This window comes from Glycine soja, chromosome 17 (genome assembly GCF_004193775.1).
Source record: "Glycine soja cultivar W05 chromosome 17, ASM419377v2, whole genome shotgun sequence".
Taxonomy (NCBI): Eukaryota; Viridiplantae; Streptophyta; class Magnoliopsida; order Fabales; family Fabaceae; genus Glycine; species Glycine soja.
The window spans coordinates 3,509,473-3,528,947 of NC_041018.1; the positions used below are offsets into that span (position 1 = coordinate 3,509,473).

General features: G+C 31.8%; 2 protein-coding genes and 1 long non-coding RNA gene across 3 annotated transcripts; 2 read left to right on the forward strand and 1 right to left on the reverse strand.

The window, feature by feature from the left end:
* Positions 1–2,297: 2,297 nt before the first annotated feature.
* On the forward strand, positions 2,298–3,299 carry LOC114392881 (pectinesterase inhibitor 3-like). Its single transcript, XM_028354134.1, has one exon. It carries the CDS (start codon positions 2,390–2,392, stop codon positions 3,005–3,007), a length of 618 nt encoding a protein of 205 aa, XP_028209935.1. The 5' UTR covers positions 2,298–2,389; the 3' UTR covers positions 3,008–3,299.
* A 2,229-nt stretch (positions 3,300–5,528) lies between these two features.
* LOC114393658 (RRP12-like protein) lies at positions 5,529–15,864 on the forward strand. Its single transcript, XM_028355034.1, has 18 exons — positions 5,529–6,146; positions 6,996–7,515; positions 7,606–7,866; positions 8,536–8,627; positions 9,066–9,275; positions 9,349–9,747; positions 10,713–10,891; positions 11,043–11,136; positions 11,221–11,277; positions 11,623–11,763; positions 11,854–11,913; positions 12,310–12,423; positions 12,549–12,710; positions 12,801–12,929; positions 13,057–13,158; positions 13,258–13,337; positions 14,575–14,706; positions 15,151–15,864. Exons 1-18 carry the CDS (start codon positions 5,631–5,633, stop codon positions 15,743–15,745), a joined length of 3,843 nt encoding a protein of 1,280 aa, XP_028210835.1. The 5' UTR covers positions 5,529–5,630; the 3' UTR covers positions 15,746–15,864.
* On the reverse strand, positions 13,333–15,238 carry LOC114393659. The gene is made up of 2 exons (XR_003662574.1): positions 15,101–15,238; positions 13,333–14,762 (listed from the first exon to the last, which is right to left on the reverse strand). It is a non-coding gene; the product is annotated as an uncharacterized LOC114393659 (long non-coding RNA).
* Positions 15,865–19,475: the final 3,611 nt, after the last annotated feature.

The window sequence follows — 19,475 nt, forward strand, 5'->3', positions numbered from 1 at the left end:
TACGCAACTTGGACACTTTTAGAAAATACATCTTGTGTTTTTTAAATTTTTGTAACTTTGATCATGTATAAAATACTTCTTAAATTTTTGTGATTATCGAAAAATAAAATCTTTCGTAAATTAATAAATCATTAATTTAATTTAAGTGATATTAAATTTCATTTTCTCAAATAAAATATCATGTTTGAATGATGAATAAAAAATGTATTTAAAGGAAAAAAAATTCACTAAAATGATAAAAAAAAATTCAATAAAATTCAATCATTGATAATACATTATATATTTTGTATTAATACTATAGTAAAAAAAAAATTATTGATGGTAGGATATGGAATCTTATGTCGCGACATTTTCCTTGGAAAAAAATAATTATTACAATTGAGAGTAAAAGAAATAAAAAATCTATTTTACACTATTGGCACAATTTTTACAATTCATTTCCCCTAAACTTCAGGTTCCCGATAAACCCGCACCGACCTACGTTAACAACTTGACAGTAAATGTCCCAACTGATTACAGGGAAAAAAAAAAATTGAAGACATAAGTTATGTTAAAGAAATTACACTTTTTTTTTCTCTCTTTAAAATCTACACAAATTTTCTAAGAGGTTTAATGAAATTATTCGTATTCCCTTAGTTTTTAAAATATATTTAGATTTAATGTCGTTATTGTTGATAAGGAGTTGGTTCAGATAATTTTGTGTATTTGATCATTGATTGCTTGATTAAGATAACTTTATTTGATTTAAACTTATAATGCTTTTTTGGCTTTTGAGTTTAATGATTTTGTTACTTACCCTGATATTTATTTGGTTGGTAATATTCATTTGATTTATAGGTTTATAGGTATGATAATTTGATTAAGTTTTTTGAAAAAAAAATAATATCAAAATTATCCCTATTTGAAAGAGGAGGACAAAGACATTTTCAAAAAAATCAAATACTCATTAAATGTCATGTGTATTATTATTGTAAAATATTTAGATAATATTTATGGGATTGTTAGCTTTTAAAAATTGAGGGGAGGAGTGTGTAATTTTTTTAAATCTCAAGAGAAATTTATGTAAATTTTTAAAATAAAAACATGTATAATTTTCTTAAGTCTAGAAGGAATCCAGCAAGTTTGTATAATTTACTATTCAAGAAAATGTTTTGTTTACAATAAAATAAAGCATTGTAAGAGAATATGTTTGATTTGAGTTTGTAGAGTATTTTACAATCTCTGTTCATAAAAAGATGGAAAAAAAATAACTGATAAAGATATTTATATATGATACGAAATATGATGAATGTGAATTATTTGATGATCAAGTAATAAATCTGATTTATCTGTTATCTTTTATTGTTATACGTGGAAAGAAAATAATCTACTATTGAAAATGATACTGCTCACAATAGCTATTGGATTATTCGTTATAAATTAATAAGATTAAAAATATAAAAAAATATCATGGAATTAATATTACAAAATAAAAATTGTCACACAGCGAATTGAAGAATATTTGTGGCAAAAAAAAAGTTAAATGAAACCAAAGTCTTTATATTAACAGCGCAAATAGTCCCCTTTTAAATTGAAGAATAAATCCCGATCAGCGTTGCTAAAAAAAATTTAGTCAACATCGATTGAAAAACAGATTCAATTAACGTTAGCTAAAAAATAATTTTCGATTGACATCAATTGATAAATATTTCTGACATACTTTAAAAAAAAAATCCTATTTAATATTGATAAAAAATAATTTTAATTAATATCATTTAAAAACATTACTGAGGATTTAATATTGATAAAAAATAATTTTAATTAATATCATTTAAAAATATTACTGATTATGATGAGAGAAAACAATTATAGTTAAAATTATTAATATTTTATATTTATAAATTATTAAAAATTAATTTTTTTAATTAATATTTTAAAATTAAATTGTGTTTATTTTTCATAAAGTTTAATATTAAAATTTCATCTATTTAAAATATAAATTAAAATTTTAAATATAAAGAGAATTGAATTGTCTTATAAAAAAAATTAAAAAAAATAAATTTGAATTAATTTATCTAAACAAAATATTTGAAAAAAAAGAAAGAAATTAAAATTAAAGGAATTCAAATTCTAAAAATCTTAAATTCCTTGAAATTTTTCGAAACTGAATTAATCCTTATCCAAACGAGTTGGATTCAAGTGGTTTCGATCCAATCCCTAAAGCAGGAGAATAAAAATAGTTAAAAACTTCAAATTGTTGCATACTTGCATTGACTTATATACCACTCCAGTTTGCATGCCCTATAAAAGCTACCTTAGCTTAGCTAAGACTATGCCACTCATCATCTTCTGCCAACTCTCCTATCCTCTTGCTTCCCCCGTTTCTTCCTTTCGCCATATATAACAAACAATGCAAACACAACGAGTTAACACTCTCGCACTTTTCCTCTTGTTGTTGCTCTCTCCGCCACGCCCCGCCGCATCAATGCCACCACGAGATCCGCTCCGGTCATCGTGCGCAAAGGCCAGGTACCCAACTCTCTGCTTCCAAACCCTCTCCAACTTCTCAAACCTCGCCACGAAGCCCTTGGACCTAGCCCAAGCCGCGATCAAGGTTAGCCTGGCTCGCACGCGCACCCTCTCCGTTTACTTCAAGACGCTGAATGCCACGTCGTCGCGTTTCGGGAAGAGGCAGCGAGTTGCGGTGAGTGACTGCGTGGAGCAGATATCCGACTCGGTGACTCAGTTGATCAACACGCTCAACGAGTTGCAGCACCTCCGCGCCGGAACCTTCCAGTGGCAGATGAGCAACGCTCAGACGTGGACCAGCGCCGCCCTCACCAACGGTGACACTTGCCTCAGCGGCTTCAACGACGGCGGCGCCACCGCGGACGGTGCTAAAATCAAGTTGGAGGTGAAGCGAAGGATCACCGACGTTGCCATGCTCACCAGTAACGCGTTGTATCTCATCAATCGCCTCGGTGATGATAGCGTGAGTGGGAAGCCTCGCACTGATTTCGGAAACTGATCCTGTCCCGTAACCGAAACTATTTATTAAGACAGTGTTTGGAAAGGCGTTAGAAAGTAGAAACCACGTTCAAACAACGCCTTTTTTTTTTTTTTTTTTATCTTTCACGTCTCCAAACCCACTATAATATGTGTGCACACTGTGAGCTTTCGGTATTGGTATTTTGCTACAAGGACGTGATGTATGTATGTATGTATATGACTATATCAACGTTTGCATCATACTACTTCGATCTAATATGTGATGGCTTAACTCTGTTTTTGCTTAAAGAAAAATGTGTAATTATGGCTTCTTCTAACCTGCTCAAGCTTGCACCTCTTGTTCTTCCCTTTAAGCAAAAGCTAGCTGCTTTATTCTGTACCAACACAAGTTGACAAAAGAAGTGTGAATGCATTAATCTTCAACCAATCACAGATGAGAAACGTATTTTATTATTACACATACAAATTTCCTTCTTCTTAAAGCATTTAGTAATGGTAAATAATCTGATTGTTAATTTCATGAAATATACTATTATTAAGGAGTAATAATACATAATTTTTTTATTATTTTAAATGCTTAATCATTATTTTTTATAATTTTTTCCTAAAAAAAGTATCTATTATTTTTCTTATTAATAAATATTGATATAAATAATAGCCACTTAAAATTTTCAACAAAAGTTAATTAAGACTTTTGATGGGATTAAATCCAATTCCATAATTAGAAAAAAGAATCTTATTTTTTATATTTCTTTTTTAATTATATATTACATTTTTTTTTTCTCTTTAATTTTTAAGTGTTGGATAACGCGATTATGAAACATGCATATCTATCTGCGTTCTCGATTTTTGTCTTTTCTTGTTGACAAATCTCTGAAAGTTGAGTCATGTGACATTGTGACTTGTATGAATGAGATCTATATCTCTTAATAATTGTCGCACATGACAGTACTATTGACTATACTCTTAGAAACTGGCTTGCCATGTGAAGTGTGGAACAAGTAAGAACTCGAGTCTTCTTGACCATATGGGGTCGATCTAAAAAGATTTTTTCATGTATAGAAAAGAGAGATATGCCAATAAACTATTTGCACTATACAAGTGTTCAAAAATCAAAAGTCATTTAAAAAATATTTATCAAACAACGGTTGATTCAAAACTACTTCAAGCGGTTAGTTTTGAATAATGTGATTTTACTGATTTATATAAGTTTTTACAATATTTTTTTTTTACTTTTTTATATTTCCATCGCATCACTCATTTGATTTAAAATATTTTTTTTATCTTTTCAAGTTGTAAGATTATATGTTATATAAGTATTATTATCCATTAGTTTTTTTTTATAAATAATTTTAAATAATCGGCGTCACCACCAAATCATGATCTTATTTAATTCAAAATCAAATACAGATACAAAAAAAATTAACAACAGTTAAAAAAATTCTGACTGAGGATCCAAGTTGTGACGAGGGTGCCATGGTTGTGGGTATTAGGAGTGACGGATCCAAAAACGTATTAAAAGGGCTAAAAATATTTCTTCAATTATAATTATTTAAATGTCTAACTTTTAAGAAAATATTAATGTTATTACAGATAATAATCATAACCATCATCATAAAAATAACAAACATTCTTAATTTTATACAATTTTACATTAATCAATATTTATCTTAATTTTATATTAATTAACCCCAATCAATATTATAATTATTATAAAAATAACATAGATAATTAATTTTATAAAATTGAGAAGTGGCGGGGGTGGGGCTCCTGCCTGCCACCCTCTCCATCCGTCCTTGGGTGCTGGGGTAGCCGAAGATGGCAAGATGAAGGAGACGATGGCGCACCCATAAAAGAAAATTATCCAAGTTTGAATGTTATGGATATTTTATAATTTTTATGGACCTTTTGTGTGAAAAGCATTTATATCAAATTAAATATCGGAATAACAACAATAATAATGTAAATAGCATAAAATAAAATAATAAACATGACTTGAAAGATTGATCGAATAACTTATTGTTAAAATATAAAAAAAAATTACAACTTAATGTAAATTGGTATTTGAACATTATGATGCAAATTTCGTTATTTCAATAATTAAATTATAATTTAAATTTTTTTCATCAACCCAATAAAATTAACATAAGATAAATTTTAAAAGTGTGAGATAAATCATGTTCTGAGAAATAAACAAGTTATTGCAGACATGATTAAAAGGTAAAAATTATCATGATATTCTAATTTGTAATGTAATAAAAGTTTTTTTAAAATATTATATATATATATACATGCAACTTTTTTTTTTGGTTTCCTATGAAAGAAAGACCTTTTCTTCCTGCATCTAGCAATTCCGGAATAATTTGGAATGTAAAACCTTCGTTTTGGACTAACCTTTCCTCAGTGAAAAGGGGTGTAGGCTGTGATAGTTGGAGTGCACGAAGAAAAAACCTTAAAAGAAATCAGAGTAAGCTGCTGGGCCAAGAAGCCCAATGTTTCCCGCGTAGAAATAAAAGTATTTAAACAAGACACTGATACACTAAACCGGTTTGAGTTTTTTCTTTTACGTTTGCTTTTGCTACCCGTGCGTAAACCGATAAACCTCTGGAGCTAGCTACTAGGGTTTTGTCATCGAATCGACCATGGAAAGCATTGAAATGGAGGAAGCCGCATTCGGCATAGACGAATCCAACGATGACTTGTGCAGTTCGATCCTCTCTCGCTTCGCTAACTCCACCGACGAAACCCACCAACACCTCTGCGCCGTCATCGGCGCCATGTCGCAGGAGCTCAAAGACAACAACCAACCTTCCACACCCTTCGCCTACTTCTGTGCCGCACGCGTCTCTCTCGACAAATTCACCTCCGAACCCAATCCCCCGAGCCACGTCATCGATGCGCTTCTCACCATTCTCTCTCTCGCCCTCCCCAGAGTACCCCTCGAGCTGCTCAAGAAGCAGAATTCGCAGCAGGGAGAGCCGTTCTCGGAGCTCCTTCTTCGAGTTCTCCGTTCTCCGTCGTCGGCGTCCGAGACTGCGCTTGTTTCCGGATTGAAGTGCCTCTCGCGTCTGTTGATCGCCAGGGAAAGTGTAGACTGGTCTGACGTGTCTCCTTTGTTCAATGTATTGTTAGGGTTCCTTACTGATTCGCGACCTAAGGTACATATGTGAATTCTGAACCTGAATTTTCTGGGCGTTTTGCATTTTCTACTTTTCTTTTGACTTTGGAGTGTGTTATAGGATTTCCTGTCAAGGTTTTTTGGAATTATCACAAGAATCCCAACAAGTCGTAAATAAGATACATGCTTGTATGATCCAGGGTTTGCTTCTGTGATCATTTTTAATCTAGACGAATATTACTGTGTCTGCACGTTTTGTTTGTGGCTTGAAAATTGATAAGTGGAATCTTTCCCCAGAGCAAGAGCACTAGCAGCATGAGCTAGGATTACAGTTTAATGTAACTGATCACTTTCCATCACATGATCGTTACATCACTTTTGATTGGTTTTCGAGATCTTTTCTTTGGGTCCTGACTAGGGGTGCTCATGATTTGGGTATTTACATTACTATAACCATACCTAATAAACAACTAGATTATAAGAGGGTATTATAATTATAACCATAAGTAGTTTTTAAAATATGGATATAATTTGATATAACTAGTTATTGTTTTTAAAATATGGTTATATAACTAGTTATGAATAAACTAGTTATACAACCAATTATATAACAAGTTATATCTAAAACCAGTTATTTGAAATACCCATTTCTATAAAACTAGTTATAGTTTTATAACTGTAACTATTTTTTAAAATAAAAATAAGATATTTGAAATATCCATAACTATTGGTTATAGTTTTATACCTACTTTTGTATAACTAGTTATAGTTATAGCAAGTTTTTGAAAACTAGTTTTTTTAACATCCCTAGTCCTAACTAAGGAAGCAGTGTGTTTACTGTATTGTGGTACATGCTTGAATGTTCTGTGCTAACTATATCTTTCAACAGGTCAGAAGGCAATCTCATTTATGTCATCGTGATGTCTTGTTAAACTTTCAAAATTCCTCACTACTGGCATCTGCGAGTGAGGGAGTAACAAACCTACTCGAAAGGTTTATTCTGCTTGTTGGTGGAGCAAAGGCAAATGCTGGTGAAGGAGCTAAGGAGGCTCAGCAGATTCTGTATATTCTTGATGCCTTGAAAGAATGTCTTCCTTTTTTGTCACGGAAGTCTAAGACCAGCGTTCTTAATTACTTCAAATATCTCTTGGATCTGCATCAACCCTTAGTCACAAGGCGCATAACAGATGGTTTGAATTTTCTTTGTCATTATCCAACATCAGAAGTTTCCCCTGAAGCACTACTTGAGTTGTTAAACTCATTGGCTCGTTCTATCGAATCAAATAAGATGTCTGGAGACAGATTGACATTTACTGCCCGCTTGCTTGATGCTGGAATGAATAAAGTTTATTCTCTTAACCGGCAAATATGTGTTGTTAAGCTTCCCGTTGTCCTTAACGCTCTCAAAGGTAAGATGTTGTGAATTCTATTGTGTTATTGAATATTGTTACATGTGGACAAAAGGCAACTGTGAAATTTTTTTATTTCTAACTATGCAGATATCTTGGCATCTGAACATGAAGAGGCTATATATGCAGCCACTGATGCCCTCAAGAGCATGATAAATTCTTGTATTGATGAAAGTTTGATTAAACAGGGAGTGGATCAGATCAGTTTGAGTGAAAGCAATGAATCAAGGAAGTCAGCACCAACCATCATTGAAAAAATTTGTGCGACTATTGAGAGCTTACTTGATTATCATTATACTGCTGTCTGGGATAGAGTATTTCAAATTGTTTCAGCCATGTTTCATAAATTAGGTGCGTGTGTGGATGAGATTATTTTAAAGAGGTAAAAGACTTTTTAATGAGAAAGGTTCCACCCCCCCCCCCCCCCCCCTTTCCCCCCCAAAAAATGGTATATTTTGTTAAATATATTAAATAAGATATAAGAAAAATTTCTATAGGGAAAAGCTATATTATCATAAGCAAAATTTTGGAGCTCATGAATAAAATCTATTAGTCTATTTTCTTGCCAACCACTTGTTTTCTCATTTTATTTCCAACAATTTTAAATACAAACCAACCAATCACCACAAATAGTTTCATACCCTTTCTTTATAAATTAACTATGAAATGTGATTTTTTTAGACAATTTAATTAAAATAGATTATCTTAAAATCACTTGTCACCTAACATATCCCAACATAAAAGTGATAAAACTTATTGAAATATTATTCTTTTTTTACAGCTAATCCCAACACACTAGGTATTTTGGTTGTTATTAAAAAAGTAGAACAAGTCTTGTTTTACTTTCTTGTTGTGGCTTATTAATTTGTTGGTCGGTGATTGGAAATATGTATTATTTCTAGCTGTTTGATTAAATTTTATAGAACTTGATGTGATCTCCTTTCATGGTTTCTATATTTAGCTTCTGACTTACAGTCTTTGTGATATTTCTCTTCTGAGATTTTTCTATTATCAACACAGGAAATAATTCTCCTTATTTTATGAGAGGAATACTCAAAAACATGGAAGATGTGCAGAAGCTTCCTGATGAAGATTTTCCATTTAGGAAACAGGTCTCATCTTCCCCCCCCCCAAGCTATGTTAATGTAGAGCTTAAGATTGTATGCAATAGCTTGGACTTGTTCCATTTTCCTAGCCAGGACTGTATGTCCCTAATTTGTCAAGCCACTGTTCTAGCCTTCTAGGTGACAAATCTGGGTTTATCCCATGTAAAATGCAATATGTATTTATAGCGGCATTTAATGTTGTTGATGAATGATGCATGTGTTTAACCCATAACAAAGTATAACTGTTCAAAGCTGTAGAATTGATTTTTTTATTTTATGTTCAATAATTGCTGAAGAAAATGAGTGTATTACTTTTTCTTGGTTCATTTACTGGTCAATATTATATCGATAAGTTTGTCCTTATTTGAGGATCTGGGAGTTTGTGATCTTCTGTTTTTTATGTGAAATAAATTATTGATTTGAAGTACATTTTACAATGTGCAGCTGCATGAATGCTTCGGATCAGCTCTTGTTGCAATGGGGCCTGAAATTCTGCTGTCTCTTATACCTCTAAATTTGGAAGCTGAAGATTCATCTGATGCAAATGTCTGGCTTTTTCCAATTCTAAAACATTATATTGTTGGTGCACCTTTAAATTATTTTACAGAAGAAATTCTGACTATGATTAAGCGTGTAAGGGAGAAGGCTCAAAAGGTATTGAACCTTTTAAAAAGGTGCAGCAGTATCATATTAAATCACAGTATTAATTTCTTTGTGCATTTTGCAGCTTGAGAAGCAAGGATTGATGGTGTCATCAAGGAATGCAGATGCACTTGCATACTCTTTGTGGTCTCTGCTGCCTTCTTTTTGCAACTATCCTTCAGACACTGCTCAAAGTTTCATGAATCTGGAGAAACATTTACGTAGTAAGCTGAAAGAAGAACCTGATATCTGTGGAATAATATGCACTAGTTTGCAACTTCTTATTCAGCAAAACAATATTGTGGATTCTAAAGACAAGGGTTATATGGGTGAAGATATGTCCAAAGAACAAATTCTGGTTCATTATTCACAGCAGGTTGCAAGAGACAATTTATATGTGCTGAAGTTATCTGCAAGGCATTGGTTAAAAGATCTTTCCGAAGTATTCCTTAAATCTAGCAAAGATGATGGTGGTTGTTTGCAGGTACTAAAACTAAAAGAAATTGGGAATAGTTCGTCAATGTACTGTAGTTGAACAGAATGCATGTGTTGCCTAAAACAACATAAAACTAGAATTTGCAGTTCTGTATATGTTTTATTCTCTATTTTTTTCATGATTTTGATAGCCTAGATACGTGATATTCATCCTTTATTATCTACAGGATATGTTTCAGCACCCATTGTAATTCCATATTTGGTACAGTTTTTGCTGTGTAATGCTCATCAGATTTACTTGTTAACTGTGAATTGGTTGAGACTCTTAATGTCCTGTGCCAATCACTATAGTGGAGCAAGAAATATTTAGACAATTTATGTAGATCATTGTCAAAGAAATACTTCTCATCTGCATTTTGTGCTTTAGACTATATCATTTTCTGAGTTGCTTCATGTGATGTGACTAGGCACTAAGATTTAGTCATGGTTTAAGTAAATATATGTGGGCATGTGCTAGTCAATCAAAAGCACAAGATCTATTAAAATAATAATAAAGCTTGTGCTGAAGTTATTTAAATATTATTCTGAGTTTTTTTTATTTGTTTTGCCTATTGGCATTGTGCTCATGTAAGAGTTGTTTTAGGGAGATATTGCATAGATAATCGAGTCCAAGAAGCTTCAGACAACTATGGCTCACAGATATGTTAATTAGAAAGATTGTGATTATTAGAAATGTTCATATGTGGCAGCCATTTTCATTTCATGTCTTAATCTCGTTTTTGATTTATGGGCAATATTTGCCTGTAAAATATTCCTCTGGACCTAAAAGCAAGAATCTTGTCATATAGGCAAGTTCTGGGACAGGTTAATATTGCATGGTTTACTGTATCCTATTCATGAACAGACTAATTCTTGTTGGCTTCTTTGTTACTCGAGTGGAGAATTGAATTGGTCCTCTCTGTTACGTTTAATGTGCACAAGAAGTTAATAGTGACGATATTGCTTCTTGTACAGCGTACGATTGGTGATGTTGCTTCTATAGCTGATAAAGTAGATGTACGCAATTTATTCAAGGAGAAAATGTTGAAGCTTTATAAATGCACACGAAAGGCCAGCAAAGTAGGCAGTTCCAAAAATTCTCATTCTATGCAGATTGATGATGCATCAAACAATTTGTCCCCATCAATTTTAAGGTGCTTATACTCATCTATTTCTCTCCACTGTCTCAATGATTTTTCATGAAGTTGTAAATTTTATTCTAGTCTGTCACATCTGCATTTTACTTAAATTTCCTTATTCTCTTGGGTTTCTGCATTTATTTCATGCAATTTCTTTTTATCCCAGGGCACAGCTTCTTGATTTGGCAGTTTCACTGTTGCCTGGTTTAGACGCTGAAGATATTGCTCTATTATTTGAAGCAATAAAGCCAGCATTGCAGGTTTGACTGTGATATAAAGTGCTACAAGGATTTGTCAAATTCCTTTTTGAATGTTGGGATGATTGTGGTGATTATTATTTGCAGGATGCTGAAGGTGTCATGCAGAAGAAGGCATACAAAGTACTTTCGATCATTCTGAGGGTATTTCTCTACTTCATTTTATTTTCCAGTCAAACAGAAAGTTTCAAATTAATTTCATTTTAATGCAACGGTTTCATTTCAAAATTCTTGCAATTTCCTACCTAAAATGCTTCCATTACTTTCATGTATATGCATATTGGCAGGAAGCATGGTTGATTGGGTTCTATTAATTGGCTTACCTGTCTGTTGATTAAGTTATTGAAGTGATCATCAACTATGTCATTAATTTAGAGTTTTTTGGAGCACCACAAATTTACTTAAAAAATTGATGATTTTATGACTGAGCTTGCTTCATGTTGGTAAATATTTCAGCTTACAGTTTTTTCTTTGGGTTATTCTTGACAGAGCTCCTCCAATGATTTTGTTTCATCAAAGTTTGAGGAGTTGCGTCAAACTATGGTTGAAGTTCTTCCGTGTCATTTTTCTGCCAAACGCCATAGACTTGATTGCCTTTACTTCTTAATAGTTCATGTCTCAAAGTCCAAGGTATTCAATGCTGGGCTATTGCTTTTATGTTTTTGGTAGACTATTGGCATGTATGGGTATGAATAATCTGAAATTATGCACTGCCTGCAGGCTGATATGGAGCACTGGCGAGACATTTTCCTTACTGAAATTATACTTGCTCTTAAAGAGGTAATGTCCTATTAATTGTTGAAAGTTTTTAGTTGTACAGTTTTAGTTTCCAAAGAATGTGAGACTGGCCAAGAGTGTCGATAAATGTTGTCCATTAATTACTATGTGATATATTTGATTAATGCCTATTGTTTTCTGTCTTTACATTTTTAGTATCTCTGTTGTGATCTTGATGTATAATACTCATTAAAGACAATGCTTCTACTTTATTTATGTGGTGAGATGGCTTTTCTTTTTTTTGATATGGCAATAAGCAGTTGGTGATGATTTGTATGTGCTTTAAATTATTGTGTGCATATAGATTGTGTTGACAAAAGGATCACAAGATGCTTGGCATGGGGATTACTTGTTCTTTCCAATAGCTTCTAAGCTTACTTCTTGAGGTTACCCTTGCAGGCTAATAAAAAAACCAGGAACAGAGCTTATGATATTCTTGTCGAAATTGCCCGTGCATTTGTGGATGAAGAGAGAGGTGGGAACAGAGAAAGCTTGAATAATTTTTTTCAGATGGTAAATATCCAATTTAAAGTTGTTCTTTTATCATGAATGTAAAACAATGAATATCACTTCACTTCTTATATTTTGTCTGACTTGATACCATCCCCCATTGTTTTTGTGCTGTTTCATGAGCTCAGGTTGCTGGACACTTTACTGGGGAAACTCCACATCTGATAAGTGCAGCAGCCAAAGGTTTAGCCCGTTTGGCTTATGAGTTCTCTGATCTTGTTTTAACTGCCTTCAAATTGCTCCCAGGCACACTTACTCTCCTGAGGAGTGATAATAAAGAGATAATCAAGGTTTATTTGTTGGTCAAATGCATTGCTGACTGAGGTAATATTATTTCCTAGAGCTGCTAATTAAATGTGCTCTGTCACATCATTCTGCAGGCCAATCTTGGTTTTTTGAAGGTATTAGTAGCCAAATCACAAGCAGAAGGCTTGCAGATGCACTTGAAAAGCATGGTGGAGGGTTTGTTGAAGTGGCAAGACAACTCAAGAAATCATTTTAAGGCTAAGGTTGTTTTGCTTGTCTCATGATCTTTTCTTCTGGATACATTTTCATTGATTTGTAGTGGATGACTGCTGTTTGGAATTGAAGCTACTACTACTATATTGTAAACTGTGAGATTCAATTTTTTTTCAGGTTAAACTTCTTTTGGGAATGCTTGTCACAAAGTGTGGGCTTGAGGCTGTTAAAGCCGTCATGCCTGAAGAACACATGAAACTTCTTTCCAACATACGCAAGGTCTTTTTAATGTCATTCTAACGAATACTTTGCAAAGAAGTCTTTCAGGAAATTTCAATCCATTTTTAAACACTGAAAAAAAATCCATTTTTTAAACAGATCAAGGAGCGAAAAGAGAGGAATCGAAGTGCTAAATCGGAAGAAACTAGATCTCATTTTTCAAAAGCAACCACATCCAGGTAACAATTATGTATTTATTTGCATTAATAAGAAACAAAGACAGTGGTTTAAGTCCCACACACCTCAGTGTGTGACACAATATATCTAACATTCTTTCCCCTTGCACTTCTAGCATTTTACATGCATATATATACTGAAATCCCAAATAGTGGCGCTGATCAGGGGTGCCCAAAACCACTGAGTAGGATAGTGGGATGGTCACTATATGGAAATTTAGAGGCAAATTAAATAAGTTATGTTTCATATATAAATGTTCAAAAATAAAATGAAAAACCAAAATTAAAGACAGCTGCTGCAACAAAATGAAAGGGCAGAAGAGTCTTAGAGAGCTGAGAACAGTGAGATGAGAACAGAAACGGCAAAAAGAGTTCTAGAGATTGTGCCAGAAAACAGAACAATGCTGGAAACATGAGGATGGCATCAAAACTTAAGCAATGGCTGGAGATGGCACTGGAACATAGTGGGTTGTGCTTGAGACATGGGCTGGGCATGTGTAACCATTTTGGAGTAGGGGGTTTTAATTTTGAACCCCTTTCTTTTTTCAGAATGAAACAGGTGTAATTGTAAGTGTCCCCCAAAACCGACCTTCATTGATACTATTATGGGGTAAACAAGTTTAAACCCTTGTTCAGTTGCACCGTTTTGGCACAACAGTGGCGGCAACCGGAACACACAATGTAAACTCAAAATGGTTGGAGCAGCTTAGGTCTGAGAAGCTACTGCTATTGCACATTGTAGTCAATCATGCCGTGATCGTGTGTGAACATGGGTGCCAAGCGTAAAAAAACTGGATTTCCTAGCCGCTACAACCTTTTCAAGACGGACCTAAAAAAAACTCTTGTTCCAACTATGATCTACTATGCTATCGCAGTGCTACAGTGTTGAATTCACAACTATGGTCTATTGTGTGATGTGTATATTCATTTTACATAAAATTTTACGTCCTGTAAATTAAAATGACAGAAGAATGGTTTTTAGGATTGGTCCACCAGCAATCTTCTTGATAAGACATACACAGCCATTTTAAAATGACATGCTTGTTGTATCTCCCAAAAAAATTTCTGGTTCAATGAATATTGCCTATAATTTGGTTTTATTTATTTAGTTGAGTTTTATGATTAGTCTTCTGCTTTTTAACTTCATTCTAACATTTTATTTTAGTGAATTTTGTGCTTTGTTGAAATTGCGAGCCATGTTTTAAGCTGCATCAAAACCAATAATATAATTATTTTTCAGACAAAGCTTGTGGAATCATACAAAGATTTTTTCGGATTTTGATGGGGATAGTGGCAATAGCAATGCAGAATACATGATTTCTAGAGGGAGCAAGGCTTTCTTACATCCAAAATCAGCAGCATCTTCATTTAGGTAAGCTGTAACTGTAACTTTTAACTTGTCCTTTCTTCTAATGACTGTCTGCAATGCTGCCAGATTCATTGAGTTTCGATATAATCAAAGTAAAAGGAGACCCTATTCTTGTATTTATGCCTGTTTAGGGCCTATTTGGATAAATTTATCCAAAAGTACTTTAAGAAGAAAAAAATGAAATGGGTTTTCCCATAGCTAAAATTAGCTTATGCAAACTATCTTTTAGAGAAACTATGATATAAGAGAGCTCCTACACATTTAATTTGCTCTCTATTTTCTTCTCTTAAAAGTACTTCTGGATTAGTTTATCCAAATGGGCCCATGGCAACTTATTTTGAAAGGTCTGATCTGACATCAAATCATCCGATGATGAGTAATATAGAACTTATCGTACCAAGGTTTGGTTCCGAAAATCAATTTTGACTGACAGAGATCTGTATCTAGGTCCAATATCAGACTGAAGAAGAATTTGCCTGAGCACTTGTCTGACCAATCAGATGATGAGCCACTTGATTTGCTTGATCGGAAGAAAACAAGGTCAGCTCTTAAAACGTCTGAGCATCTTAAAAGAAAGTCAAGGTTAGATGATGAGGTGGAGGTAGATTCAGAAGGACGTCTGATTATCCATGAGGAAGGGGAATGGAAGAAGGAAAAACATGCAGATGATGATTTTGATTCTAGGAGTGAACGTGATAGTCACATATCTGCCAAGTCTGGAACTACAGGCCAGAAGCGGAGAAAAACATCTGATTCCGGTTGGGCATACACAGGGAAGGAATATGCTAGCAAAAAGGCAGGTGGAGATGTGAAGAGGAAGGACAAACTTGAACCGTATGCATATTGGCCACTGGATCGAAAAATGATGAGTCGGCGACCACAACAGCGGGCTGCTGCAAGAAAAGGTATGGCTAGTGTTGTAAAGATGACCAAAAAACTTGAAGGAAAAAGTGCCTCTGGTGTGCTGTCCATAAACAGCTTGAAACCAAGAAGGACTCACAAGAAAGGCAGCAAGGAAAATAAAAAAGCAGCGCGAGCGTAGGTTATTTCCCCTGATATGCAGGTATATTTGATAATCATAATGCATTCGCATTATGCCAATTTTGAAACTACCCTGTGCTGTATATCGAAGTTAAATTAAATCAAATTCTGTTTTTTTTATTCTATTGTTTATTTGATGAGAAATAAACGAGATGAGAATCAGGCTTTTTGGGTTGCAGTTTTCTTTGTGAAATCAATTGTAGTGTTCTGATATTAACATTCTCTAAAGATGGACCGTAGAAATTTTTTTACAAATAGGTCTGGCCGGTTGTCGAGTTATCCATAAAAGTATTTTTATAATTATTTTGAGCTAAATGACAAATGTTTTATTTTTATTGCGCCCGACTTCTACCGTATATTATTAGGATTAGGACGTGGTTCTAATAGTAAAAAAGCATGTAAAATAAAACATTAATATAAATTTTAAGCTTAAGCATATGGCAATTTAACTTTCAAAAAAATGTTTTTTTCTTCTTTTTGTTTTTATTTATTTTGTAGGGGTTAAATTCATGTTATTACGAGTATTTGATTTTTTTGTAGTCAAATGAAAGTGATTTAACATTCCAAATTTTGACGAATAAAATGTTGTACATGATCAAGTTTGTGATGTTCCGTCTATAAAGATGTTTCACTTGTGACCGATTGGCTCTGCCAATGGACTAAATAAATAGACGACTATGATTATTAATGTTTACAACCACTAGCTGGTATTGGCACTAGGTTTGAATATAATTGTACTATAATTTCAGTATCAGATAGTCTCGTGCATTATTGGCTTCTAGCTGCATTGTCCACTTGTCCTTTGGCATCGATAATCCTTTTATTCGTTTTATTTTTGTTGTGCGTGCACATGATAGGAATAAGATTTTTTTTTTAATTCAAGTATAGTAGTCGTTTAAATTTTATTTTTTTAAAAAAAGTAATTCAATTTTAAAATGTAAATTTGTAATTTAAAAGAGGGAATACAATAAAATTTTAACCTTTCATGTCTTAAGCTAATTATGTTGTTTGATAAAAACAAAAAGTTAAGTATGTTGTATTAGTTGGGTTTGTACCAAGTTTATTGGGTTTATACAATTTATTTTACATTTAATTCTCTAAAAATGAGCTGGAATTTTTAAAAAGATATTCTCTTAACAACCTAGCAGAAAACACTTGTATGTAAGTGTTGTAAACTTCCTTCCATCGTGTGTGATAAATAAATAAAAAACAGAAAAATAAGTCATACTTACTAAAATATATATTAATATTTTTGAACAATAATAAAATCATGATATGTTTATTTTGAGAATATTGAAACCTAAATATTTAAATCATTTGTTTAAACTTAAATGATATTTTTGTAAGAAATCACGACAATGAAAATCCTATGTACAAAATAATGCGACTATATTATAAGATAATATTAACAATATTAAATACTAAAAATTTCATCCAAATTAATACAAAAGTTGAGCAATCCAAAGTTATATTGTTTCTTTATTGCAACTTTTGTACATGACAAATTAATGAATAAATGTTAACTTTAATTAAATTTGAGAAAGAAAGAAAAAAATCAAAGGAATAGGCAAGAGTTATATTCATTTGCTTCTATATTAAGAATAAATTCTCCAACATTGTCGAATATCTATGAACATCTATTTATTACATTCACTTTAAGAAAAATTGTCTCTAGATGAATCAATGACAAAACATGTACCAATTATCTCATTCAATAAATATTGACCAAAATTGTATGTCAAATCATTCAACAATCATATCAAAATAAGCTTGAGGCTTAATAAACATTCATAAACAAAAATACCAAGTAGATAAAAATATAAAAGAGAACAAAGTCTAGTTTTCTCAATTCAATATCTCTCTTCAAAAAATTTAAAGGCACATAGACAATGGAGTTAATATCAATATCATATAAAAAAAGTTCTATCCTTTTTCCCAAATTCTCACTATGTACTTGACTTTGAACAACAATATTTGCAGGTCTTGACATCAATTCCTGGAGGAAAAAAAATGTTTTATATAAGACAGCAGAACTTTATGCAGGATATTGTGAAAACAAATAAACTTGTCAAAATTTTAAAATACTATGCCTAATATGACCAGAATAACATATAATCATCTAAAGCTTTATCCATTTAGCCTACTTTTTTTAATGGAAAAGAACCATAATCAAATACTCAATGAGTGTAACTCAATTAACAACACATGTTGAGTTTGTGAAAAAAAATCTGAATTTAATCTCATAGAATATATTCTTGGAATAGGGTGAAGAGCTTTAGTAGGACTATGCTCTAAATCAATTGATTATGATTATTATTAATTAAAAAAGAATCATAGTCAAATACTAAATATCTTGATGCACCAGTAATTCCAAATAAAGAAAGGTTGGTGGCCTTAGCTTGGTTGGCACTAAACCTACCTGCAAATCATTATAAATGTGCTAAAATTTATTAAACCCCAAGAATGAGTACTCCAGCAAAAAAAAATAAAAATGATTGCACAAGCATGAACATTGAAAAAAGCGTAGGATTTCAAATTGAATAAGGTAAACGTCGGATATTAGCAGAAAATAAACATATTACTTTCAGAGAATAGGTGTGAATGAATAAAAAGAGGAGAAAAAATATAAAAGTATGAATATAAACCCAGATAATTAGAGAATTATGGAAGGATAATTGGAGTTGAATAATTTTAATAATACAATCATCTTTATTACTTTAACAAAAAAAATTATAAATATACTATTAAAAATTACCTTAATTATTTCAATTCAAAATATAAATTAGTCTTAATTAACATTTAAAGAAACATAATATTTTATTAACACATAATAACATAATGATAAAATGAATAACAAATAAATTATACATGTAAATTATAAAAATAATAATAAAATAAAAATGTCCAATATTATTCGTGACATTAGTATTAGTATTGAATTTTATCTAATAATCTATTACCATAATTGTCATTATAAAGCATAAATACTATAAATCATTATAAAATAATAAAGTAATGATAATAAATACAAAATGGCTATAAATTTTATTATTATTATTATTCTTAAATATATTTTTTCTTTCTGATAAATGAACAAAATTTTAGTTTGGTCCCTAATAATTTTTTATTGTTTTTGTCCTCCAAATTTGTTTGGATAGCACTTTAAATTTAGGGATAAAAAATAAATTAAAAAATTTATCAAGAACCAAAAAGAAAAAAAAATATAATGGGACTTAAACAAAAATTTATCCATTTATCAATTATTAAAAATATATTTGAGCATTATTATTATTCATTATGTTAATATTTAAAGTAGCATAATACGTATTATATAAAACGATTATCATATAATAATACGTATTTACAGTAAATTATTATAAAACCATGGTAATAATAAAAAATTTAAAAACATTTCATAAAATTTAGTTAATTAATTACACTATATGAAATCAAAATTCATTTAATAATTTAATTAATATAACTTAAATATATGATTGTCATAACCTTAATTACTTTAATTAAAAATAATAATGTATTTCTTGAATTAAAAAATCAATAAAATTCTTGTAAAAAAATCAATAAAATTTAAAAAGTAAAAGAATGGATAATGGCACGTAGCATTTGACTACGTGACAATCTTCTTTCATAATATACTATGGATAAAAAAAAAAAAGTTAAATTTAAGAAGCTACTTTTCCTCCATTTTCCTTGATAAAAAAACTACCCCCGAT

Excerpts from the sequence above, each read along its gene's own strand:
- LOC114393658 (XM_028355034.1), top strand. The coding sequence starts at position 5,631 with ATGGAAAGCATTGAAATGGAGGAAGCCGCATTCGGCATAGACGAATCC. Across the intron at positions 7,867-8,535 it reads AGCCATGTTTCATAAATTAG|GAAATAATTCTCCTTATTTT; the intron begins GTGCGTGTGTGG and ends TTATCAACACAG. Across the intron at positions 13,159-13,257 it reads TTCTTTCCAACATACGCAAG|ATCAAGGAGCGAAAAGAGAG; the intron begins GTCTTTTTAATG and ends TTTTTTAAACAG.
- LOC114392881 (XM_028354134.1), top strand. The coding sequence starts at position 2,390 with ATGCAAACACAACGAGTTAACACTCTCGCACTTTTCCTCTTGTTGTTG.